This window comes from Leuciscus leuciscus, assembly GCF_965113295.1.
Source record: "Leuciscus leuciscus genome assembly, chromosome: 5".
In the NCBI taxonomy this organism is placed as follows: Eukaryota; Metazoa; Chordata; class Actinopteri; order Cypriniformes; family Leuciscidae; genus Leuciscus; species Leuciscus leuciscus.
In genome coordinates this window covers 41,427,574-41,439,087 of record NC_138729.1, presented here as the reverse complement: position 1 = coordinate 41,439,087, position 11,514 = coordinate 41,427,574, and the positions used below count along the sequence as shown (strand labels likewise).

The 11,514-nt window shown below is 36.3% G+C and overlaps 1 protein-coding gene across 1 annotated transcript; it reads left to right on the top strand.

Moving 5' to 3' along the window:
- The first annotated feature begins 752 nt into the window (after positions 1-752).
- Positions 753-11,330, top strand: tchp (trichoplein, keratin filament binding). Its single transcript, XM_082170346.1, has 12 exons — positions 753-1,174; positions 3,154-3,364; positions 3,455-3,511; positions 4,454-4,522; positions 4,712-4,885; positions 6,066-6,178; positions 8,913-8,979; positions 9,079-9,251; positions 9,344-9,425; positions 10,466-10,651; positions 10,733-10,876; positions 10,965-11,330. The coding sequence occupies exons 1-12, from the start codon at positions 984-986 to the stop codon at positions 10,995-10,997; spliced, it is 1,500 nt and encodes a 499-aa protein (XP_082026472.1). The 5' UTR covers positions 753-983; the 3' UTR covers positions 10,998-11,330.
- Positions 11,331-11,514: the final 184 nt, after the last annotated feature.

Below are 11,514 nucleotides of genomic sequence, written 5' to 3'. Positions count from 1 at the left end.
TATTTCGCAATAAATTGTATACATATATACAGTATATATAAAATCTAGATTTTTATATATAGTTTTATATTTCTACATCGTTTTTATGTTGTTATGCCGTTAAGTACACAGTCTTGTCCCTTTGTATTTTTGTCCAATCTTTAAATACTTTTTTTGCTTCAAATCAAAGTTTGTAATGTTATGATTCACCTCGTAGCTGGATGACTTGGTTCATGGCTTATAACACGTTAACGAAGACCTTATATGGGAGAATGAATGGAAAAAATACTTCCAGAACCAACGCTGCTGAAAAAGTGGGAGGGCACTGTCACACTCAATAAGTCTTTTAATAATTTTGTATTCTTTTTGACGCATTTTAAAATGGCCAATGGGTGATTAAATTGTAAGGATACAAACATTATATCATTCAATAGCTATTTTGGATTAAACCAGCCTAGCAGAGATACAATTGTTTATAAGATTGTAAGTGGGCTATATTAGCAATTTTACAATTATGTAAATTAATCACACTGACATTCTTTTTCTGCAAAGACCATGTAAAAAGAGTGAACATGCCTGCATTTCCTTTTAAGCTTATTTTTCAGATTCATCAAGAACTTTTTATTTATTTATACTATATTATGAAAGAGTTACTGTTACTGTAAACTTGATATCATATTCCCATATCTATCTGCTATAAATTAAAGTACTATAAAAAATCCACAACAAAATCGCTTCGCTCTGTCAACCTGGTTTGTGCCTCGCTACTTGCCGTAGGTAACCAGGAAGTAGCTCAGTAACCATAGAACGCTTCCCCTCTGAATATTTGTTTACGCGTCAGCTGTCGTTAACGGCTTTCCTTTTTACTACATCTTTGTTTTCATATTAACGTTAATTCGTTTAAATTAGGAGAGCACCAGAATGATTGTAGGTCAAGGTCTATCATAAAGGTCGGGTTATAAATAAAGCTTGAGAAGGAAACTCGGTTGAGCATCAGATGATCCATGGCTTTACCGACGCTTTCCGCGCACTGGCCGGGTCGAGTGCGGGCTCTGGAGAGGCAGCTGGTGCGGCAGCGGGAGCAGGAGGCTCGCTGGAGGCAGCAGTGGGAGGTGCACTCGCAGTACTTCAGAGAGCAGGAGGTCCGAAGCAGCAAACAGTCGCAATGGAGCTCACGGCAGTCCTTCCAGCGCAGGTACTGATGGTGTAGGCTATTACTTTCATTATGCCTTCCTTTAACGTTAGCTTGTATGCGTAAGGTTTCTATTTGAGAAAACACTTCAGCACACATCATGGTTCGTTCTGGGATTCCCCCAAAGATTTCGGTCATTACTGAACAGAGGCTTCAATAACAACAACAAAAGCAAAGAAAACGGTTCCACTTTATATTAAGTATTTTTAATTACTATGTACTAGTACTAACATTTACTAGTACTTACATTTACTAGTACTAGTAAATGTACTAACATTTAAATTAACCATTTGATGCAATGCACTCATTGTGTACATACAGTATGTTGTTATATTGTACTTATTATATTTAAGAAATATCTACATGTAATTCTTTTTTGTAAGTTCACTGTTGCCCCTTCCCTTACACCTTAACCCTTAACCCAGCCTTAAACCTACCCATACCACCAAACCTGTCCCTAACCTTACCCGTATCCCACCTCAATAGCAGCACAAGTGTTTTTAAATTCATGAACACAATAAGTACAGATTATAGCCTATTTTTTTTAATGTAAGTACATAGTGGTACACCTAATATAAAGTGTGACTAAGAACACATAATAATCATATAAGTACCATACAATAACATTATACATAAATATGCAGTAGATAATAGAACAATGTACAAATTCAAAATACTATACAGTGCCTTTTCGTACCCCTTAATTTTTTTATATATTTTGTTATGTTGCAGACTTATGCGAAACCGCTTTAACCCTTATGTTGTGTTCGAGTCATTTTGACCTGGAGAGGATTTTCTTTTTCCTGAAAATGTTCATGTTATTGCATTAGACTAAAACTTACTGACTTTGCTTACACAGGGTATAACTACTTTGCAATTTGGTTACACTTTATTTTGATGATCCCTTTAACGCATTTTATTGACTATAAGTAACGTTGCACCAACCTACGTCTACTAACTCTCATAAGAGTGTTAGTAGAGTATTAGTAGACTAATATTCTAGGGAGAAACCTTATTCTAGGGTTAGAATGAGATGACATGTACTTGCAAAGTTACTTATAGTCAATAGAATGTCTGTTGAAGGAGCATCACAATAAAGAGTTAGCAGATATTAGGCAAACAGTCCACTAATACTCTAATAATGACAGTTAGTTGACATGTAGTTGCAAAGTAACTTATAGGCCTAGACAACAGAATGTTCAAAAGGACCCACCAAAATGGTTACCCCCAAATGTTTTAAAATATTTTTTGTGCTTATTTGGGATTTTTTCCCCACCTTGTTACACCAATCAAAAATGAGCGGCCAACAAAAAATAGCTTACAAATCTCTTGTCATGCTATGTTATCATCACAAATATTGGATTCAATCTTTTTGATAACTTGTTTTCTTTACGTTAGGACAGGTTTTGTATTTCTTTTTGGAACTGATTGATCATAGGCCTCACTGATCTTAACTTATGCACCTCAGTTTTTTTATTGGAAAAGCAGTATTTGTGGATAATTTTGTCATTATTTAATAGAAAATAATCATACTAGTGTGCTTTTAGAAACTTTCTAAAGTATAAATATTTAGTTTTAATGCACTCAATAACATAATTCCTTTAAATTGTTACAATGTTGGTATGTAAAAATTATTTTTTTTTACAAACCCCCCCCCCCCCCCCGCCCCCCCCCCCCTGAAGAGTAAGAACTTTGTAACACCTAATAAGTTATTCATGTAAATATATGGGTAATACAGGAGACAATATAATTGAATGAGCATGACCTAATTGTGAAACTGCCTTTTAAAACTTTTATAATTGCTTTTAATTTGTTATTTTATGATGAACATTTCTCATATTACTGTGTTTGGCTGGTTTCACTTATCCAGTGAATGATAGAACAATATGAAAAATCCCAGATGTATTAACTGGCTTTTGCATCAACAGTAATGATTTATGTTTCTATAGCAACGTTACAAACTTCTTTTCTTGGCCTTTTAGTATGTCAGCATTTCAGCGGGATCGCATGAAGGAGGAGAAGCAGCGGAAGCTAGAGGAACGCAGGGAGCGACTGAGGACGATGCTCCAGCAAGAGAGAGATCAGTTCGAGGCAGAGCTCAGAAATGTTGTGCCAGACAGAGACACACTGACTAGACAGCTAGTGGAAAAAACAGATGGACTCCGGTCCGCCAGGGAAGAGAGGAGGAAAAATGTATGGACGGCAATTGTTTTGTCATAAAATGAAGTATGTTACACGATTGAAAAGTGTCTGATCTGATTCGGTGATTTTTATTTTCTTCAGCTCGCACAGGAGCTGCTGAGGGAACACTGGAAGCAAAACAACTCAGATCTGCGGAAGGTCAGTCATATATCAGTAATGTATATGAAGAAAGTTAGTTATGGGTATTACTGTGAGGTCATTTGTAAGGAATCACTTTTTTTAAAGTAAGAATTTATATACACTACTGTAAGTTTGGGGTCATTTAAAGAAATCAAACAATTTTAATCAGCAAGGATGCATTAAATTGAAGTGACAGTATAGACATTTATAATGCTATAGATTTATATTTCTGATAAATGCTGTTCTTTTGAACTATATATTTATCAAAGGTTACCACAAAATATTAAGCAGCACAACTGTTTTCAACATTGATATTAATGAGAAATGTTTCTTGAGCAGCAAATCAGCATATTAAAATGATTTCTAAAGGATCATGTGACACTGAAGACTGGAGTAATGACTACTGAAAATTCAGCTTTGCCATACAGGAGTAAATTACATTTTGAAATATATTCAAATATAAAACAGTTATTTTTAATTGTAATGATATTTCAAAGCATTACCATTTGAATGTATTTTTTTTGGCAGCCTTGCTGAACATTAGTCTTCTTTCAAAACCATTAAAAAATCTTACAGACCCCAAACTTTCGAAAAGTGCTGAAAGATTTTTTTTTCCTGCTTTTAAACACTCAAAGTACATTATCTGGCTGTTTACATCCACTGAAAGTTCCTTACTGTTAATAAAATTCTTCCTTTTTTAAAAAGCTGAGAGATGAGTCAAATAATTTTTCTGTGGAATCAAATTTATGCCATCAGTAGAGCCGATGAACATTTCTGCCAGGAATTAAACTCATCAAGAACCAGACATTACTGTAAGTTAATAGGGCATGTGATATGTTTCTTCCATGACTGATCTCTAACTCTGAGCTCGGGATTTGATTCCGAATCCAAACACACGCAACCACTTTTGGAGCATTATTTAATCAGACATCTCCGTGTCTCAAATGTTTGTGCGTACAGGTGGAGTCAGGATTGCACAAAGATCACGTTGTGAGCCAGTGGCAGTTTCAACAGCAGGAGAAAAAACAGGTTAGACGTTCACAGGAAGTGTTAAATGCCAGTGCTGCCATGTCGGCTCATGCATGAGTGCTGATCAGTTGAGCATCACGTAACATTAACCATCTTGAATATGTGTTTAGTTGTGTCCTAGTTGATGGTTCTAAGAAAATGACTTTTTTGGTTTAACATTAAAATGTAACTCTGTTCTGTAACACTCAGGCTGATGAGAAAACTCAGGTGGAGAAACAGCGTTTTGAGAACGAGTATGAGAGAACCAGACGGGAGGCTCTGGAAAGAATGAAGGAAGAAGAGGAGAAGAGAAGACGGGAGGAAAAGAAGCGAGCTGAAGACCTCCGCAAACAGATGGAGGAGCTCAAACTACGAGACCAGGAAGTACGGAATTACTGTAGAATAGACTGATACGTGTAATGCATTGTTAAGTCACAACAACAACAACCATGTGACATAAAACAAAGGCCATAAAGATCAAGTAAATTCATTATATTCTTTTTTTTATTATTATTTGTTTGTTTACAATAAGGTCCCATCACTAAAAGTTATTTAATACATTAACTAACATTTACTAACAATGAGCAATACATTTGTTACAAAGTTTATTAATCTTTGTTAAAGGTATAGCGGAGGATGTTTTACTTCCTGGTGGGTAACCTATACTATTGGTCCTCCTAATTGTCAATCATTCTGGTGAATCAATCAAACTTTTCAAAAAGTGGAGAGGGCGGGTCTTATCTAAAATTTGGAAAGATCCTCCGCTATACCTTTAATGTTAAAAACTGTTCATGTTATCACAAATCCATTAGAAGACAACTTTTGATTTAAAAAATGTATTGCCAAATTTTGAAATGAACATTAACTGAGATTAATAAATGCTTTAAGGCCTGTTCACACCAAGGACAATATCTATAACGATAAAGATATTGTTCTAAAAATAGTTCTAAATATAAAAGGAGTCCACACCACAACTATAACGATACCAGCACAGAGAAACGATATCATTGGAATCACTTTTTGCATTTCTTTTTCCAGCTGATGATTGATACCAACATTGACAGCCAATCAGAATCCATCCTGCTTTAAAGAGCTTGAGCATTTAAAGCGGCAGACTAAACGCTTGTGTGAACGCTAATATAGTTATCGTGGTTGCACTTTATTTTACAGTATGTGTACTTATAGTGTTCTTACAGTGTACTTATGCAAGAAACTACTGGTAATATAAGGTAACTACATGGGTTAAAGTTACATTTAGGGGTAGGTTCAGGGTTAATAGTTATAACCCAGTTATTGTACACAGTATGTTCATGTGAAAAGGACTGTAAAATAAAGTGTTATCGCTTTAGCTGTAAACAGGATTTTAGAAGTATTTTTCATTGTTAGTTCATGGTAACAAATGTAGTTAATTAATGTTAAGAAATTTGACTTTTTTTTCATTTTCAATAAAAAAAACATTTCCTAAATGAATAAAAGCCGATAGATGGCATGTATTTAAGGTTTAGTTAGTGGCGCTAAAGTGTATTTGAGTTTTTATACATTCCATTTCTTTTATTTGTTCCAGGCTGAGCGTCTTAAGCAGGAACAGGAAGCTCTGATGACTCAACGCTGGGAGCTTGAGAAGCTAGATGATGAGAGGAAGAGGATGGAGGAAAGCAGGAGGAAAACTGAATTTGGGTAAAATATTTAAACATGTTAAGGGATTTCTTCTGCAGCTGCTGTTATTGTAAACTAAATATATAACTATTAAAACCATTTTTTGTTAAATGAAATAAATATGAAATTAAATAAAATGAATAAATAATTAAATATTAGATAAAAAAGATTAACCAAACAAAAATGAGTAATGTTGCTTTAACAACTAACTGAATAAGTTGAAGCACTAAAATTACTAACTGAAATAAAACCAAAACCAATTTTTATATATATATATATAAATACAAAAATACAAAGGTAGCTTTTAGCTCAAAACTAAAATTAAAATGAAAAATGAATATATAAAAGCTAATTCAAAATATTAATAAAAACTGTAATAGAATGCAACAGTGCCAACTCACTTTTTAAGCGCCGTTGGTTCTGGAAGTATTTTTTCCAATTATTTTTCCCATTGGGGTTTTAAAGTCCTCCTGTAGTCATTAATTGTATTCCTGAAAACTCATCTTTTCCTTGAAAAAAAAAAAATCTTCATGCTTTAATATAGCTTGAATGTAACTTCACACCCTTGCTTCATTTAATGTACGTGGATCAATGAATATGCAAATGAGCCCCGCCTCCACTCACTCACACCAGCTCAGAGATTCATTCGTTGGCGTGATTGGTTACAAGGTAGTTTGTGACGTCAGAAACACCAGCGATTTCAAACCTTGTTTTTGAGAAAATACTCAATGGTGTTGACTTATGAATTTATACATGGTTTGTCTTAAAGCATATTAAAAACACCACATAGACATATATACAACATTAAAAGCTTGATTTACACCACAGGGGGACTTAAAAAAGTATATTTTAAAGAATTACTGTATAAAGGCCCTTTCACACTGGACGCGATTTTGACGCACGAATCATTCGCGCGATGGTTTTATTTTTCGATCAGCTGTTTGTGTAATGAGTGCTTCCACACCGAACGCGAATGCGCAGCGGCGAAAAAACGACTTTTATTTTATTCGCTTCGATGTCGATTTTTTTTTTACTTTTGCGGCGACAGAATAGGCTTCAGCCAATCACATGCTACAAGGACAACGATTTGAAAGACAATGTGTGGCGTAGCATTGCCAACCACCTCGGTTATCTTGACTGTGAGTTTGTTGTGTGATAGTTTTAGTCATATAGTCCTGTGCTGTGTAGGCTAGCAGGCCAAACTACATTTGGGATAGAAAGCTAACACTATTATCGTCAAAGATAGAGACAGAGACCGTGTTTACTTTGAACACGTAACAAAATGTAGTGAGACTATTTAGGGCTGCTTTTAGTATACTATACATTCTTTGTGTGATATCTACAGTTTCTAGTCGAATGATTTTTAACTTACTTACTTCGTGTGTTACATGTAATGTGTAGTTACATTACAAAACGCACTGTGTTTAGTTGAAGTCGCAAAAAAAAAAAAAAAAAACTGTGCACATACTCCCCATTCAGACTCTCTGTTCTGTAAGATTGGGTGCACCCAAAACCTTCTTTTCTGTCTTTTAAATAAAATGAAAAGCTCGTCTTCACTGGATGCTATGACTATGACTGGATGATGATGATGATGAAGTGTCCATGTTTTCTCAGCTGTCGGCGCGATTCGCGCGAAAGTTTTGGAATGTTGAAGCTCTCTGAACGTCACAGACGTCGCAAATTCGCGTCGCGGCTGATGTGAATGGTTTTGATGCGAACTATTCGCACACGAACTATTCGCTTTTTCGTTTCGCTTTTTTGTTACGCATCCGGTGTGAAAGGGCCTTAAGCCATAAACCAAGCCAATCAGCTATGAGGTAAATCACAACATTACATAATTTAAAGTTAATTACAAAAACATGCATGTACTGTACATACAAACATTTAAGTATTTTGAGAGCGTAGACGTTGAGGGATCGACTCGATTATGTCATATGCAGTGCTTCATAGGAGTGGGTGGAGCTAAAGAGCTATTATGGCATGTGTTGCTTTTTTCGACTTTCTCATTGGTGTAATTTTCTGTACAGCATCATGGGAAATGTTAGCCTGGCTAACGTCAGACCTCGTCTCATTGAGACGTGGTCTGGGAACCACATGTTAATTTTCTCGTATTTGAGGCGTGGTTTACGAATGCCCAGAGCCGTTTATTGGGCGCTACGAATGTCTATCAAATGCGCCTGTACGTAGCTCATAGCCAATCGTTTCAATTATACCAGATGACGTATGTAGAGCGACAGAAATTCGACGAGGAAGAAGACGAAATAAACTTGCGTTCTAAACTACTTGGAACACTTTCTAAGGCTGCATCGAAAGGTAACTTCGTGTCTGATGTCATGTTGGATCCATAGATATAAACAAACTGCTTTCGGTGTGTCGCATAGACGTCGTCATCGTCTTGCTGCTCCCTCCCCGTTCTGTGATTGGTTCCCTTTTTGAGGGGAAAATCTGGTCCATGGTGTCCAGGCTGCCTAGCAGCGGTCAGCATGGGGAAACCCAGGCTAGGGAAATTCCACAGGAATTCCACTGTTAAACATGATTATAAAAAAAAAAAAAAAGCTGAAATAATGCGGGCTGATGGCTTCTGCAGAAACAAGTAGCATTCATTAACAACTTCGTAGCTCACAGTGAGTCTGCCTTTAAAGCTATAAAGTTGTTCCCTATGAATAAAATGAATGGAGTTTTTACTTCTGGAACCCGATTGTTGCACTCTATAGTATATAGATAATACTAAATTAGTAGTTCTATGCTTCCACAGGCATTTCCTGACTCGTCAGTATCGTGCTCAGCTGAAAAGGAGAGCACAGCAGGTGCAGGAGGAACTGGTATGTTACAGCACAAAATGATGTTTTTACCACTTTTTGTCTCAGAACTCAACATAGTTTGTCCTGACTGGTAACTGCAATAACTTTCCTGTCCACCAGGAGGCAGACCGCAAGATCCTGGCAGCACTGCTGGAGGGAGAGGTGGAGGACCAGAGACTGGAGAAAGCCAGGAAAGAGAGAGCTGTCGCTGACGCCGCCTGGATGAAGAGAGTCATAGAGGAGCAGCTCCAGCTGGAGAGGGAGAGGGAGGCAGAGTTTGATATTTTATATCGGTAAGCACTGGCAGGATGCTTTTTTAACAACTTAAAGATGCGTTTGTACCTGTAAGTCAGACTCATGCTCTGTTTTTGTTTGCTGCCTGCAGGGAGGAAGCTCAGCGTGTTTGGGAGAAGAGAGAGGCAGAGTGGGAAAAAGAGAGGAGAGCCAGAGAGAGACTGATGCGGGAGGTGAGACGAGGCTGACGGCCAATAGATTAGCAGTCACATGCTCAAACGAACGTTGGTTTTCTTTTATGAAACCCCCTTAAACAGTGCTCTTTGCTCACATACTTCATGTGAATAATTTTGTGAATTTTTTTTTACTTTTGTTTTCTAAATGGGTCATATAATGAGGAATTAAACAGTCCTCCCATCTTTTTAGATGTAAAAGAAGTATAGAAATAGTAACATTGAGAAACATCTTCTCCAGACTCATTCTGAATTTGCCAACATCATATAGATTAATGCATTAATAATATATGACTTTTTAAACCCTAAGTTAGTAATAAGAAAGTGTTGGATCTCATTTCATATGCAAAGAGGATGTTTATATAGATATCTTGAAGGAACAGCAGCAAAAAAACAGCCTATTTAATTTTAAAAGTTGGAGAGGGCGGAACATAGTCATGGAACATCAAATTTGGTGAAAAAAGTAATAATAAACATATTACTTTCAAAAGTCAGTAAGATTTTATGTTTTATGATTTTAATGTCTCATGCTCACCAAGGCTGCATTAATTTGATCCAAAATATAGTAAAAACTGTAATATTGTGAAATATTATTACAATTTAAAATAACTGTTTTCTATTTTAATATTTAAAAAATGCAATTTTTTCCTGTGATGACCATTATTCTGGTCTTCAGTGTCACATGATCCTTCAGAAATCATTCTAATATACTAATATGCTGTATACTACCGTTAAAAAGTTAGTATTACTAATTATTACTATTATAAGTGTACCTTAGGGGGGGAAATAAAATCATGTTTGATATTCTAATACATTTAAATGTTATGAAATGTATGATTGCTACTTTTAAGGTGAATGGTCTGTTTATTTATTTTCTTGAAATCACAACTTTATGGGCCACTGTCTGTTCGAATTAAGTATTTTGAAGTAGAATTATACAGTTTTATAATGATAATGTAGTTCATTTTTAAGAACTGTAGTTAAATAGCTGACAGTTAGTGTGTGTTGGATGTTATATATTTTTAAACTATGTTTGGTAGGTCCTGATAGGACGTCAGCAGCAGTTGGATGAACGAATGCAGGAGAACAGGCTGGCCAGGGAGGAGTCTCTGAAGAGGAGAGAGGAGCTCATCCAACAGCTAGAGCAAGAGAGATTCACTCTACGCCAGGAGAAGGAGCAGAAGGAGGGATCCCGCACATCTCGCATGCAGGAGATCAATGCACAGGTGTGTGTATAGTAGCACTACACTACACTTACTCTAGTATATGAGTTATAGATGTCTTCAATAGATGTGTTCGTCCAACAGGTGGCGCAGAGGCGCAAGGAACAGTGGGAGGAGCAGCAAAGACAAGAACAGGAAGAAGTACAAGAGAGGGAGGAGCTTAGGCTGCAGGAGGAGGAGCTTCGTCTTGAGACGGAGAGAATGAATAGACAGGGCTACCAGCAGAGAGTGAGTGAAGATTCAAGTATTTCACCCAGTGTTTATATGACAAGTGCTTTGAAATGTACTAACTGATTAAATGTTTTCATCATGGCAGATTCACGGCAGACCCCGGTCAGCATGGACATGAGAGCGATTTTACTGGAAGAATTTTTGTGCCACATCCCCTATCAGATGCTAGGATGCATTTTCGGGGAGATCTATGTCCATGCTGATCTCGGCCACTTTGTGCATTAATGAGAGCCAGCTTTCCCCTCAGAAATTATTTTAATATATGGCCCATACATTTTTCATAATTTAGATTATGGCTTCCATCAATAGTTATTTAGGTAAGTTCTCAATTTAAAATGTCAATTGCACTAGTCCTGAGGTTTGCATGTAGGGCTGTTTTTATATGTAGATTTTGTATAGATGAATTTCAATGCTGACAAGGTTTTCAATAAAGAAAATGTTATCCATTGTCTACCGCATTCATATATTTTGAAGACTTTTAACTGGATAGAAATGTGTGCAAGAAGTCATTTTTAAAATATACAAAAAGTAACACCCAGTCATCACTGCAAAAAATAGTTATGATGAGTAGATTGCTTCTATTATAATCAGTGTTGGGGATCAGTGTTTAAAAGAAATGTTACAATATTGGGTCA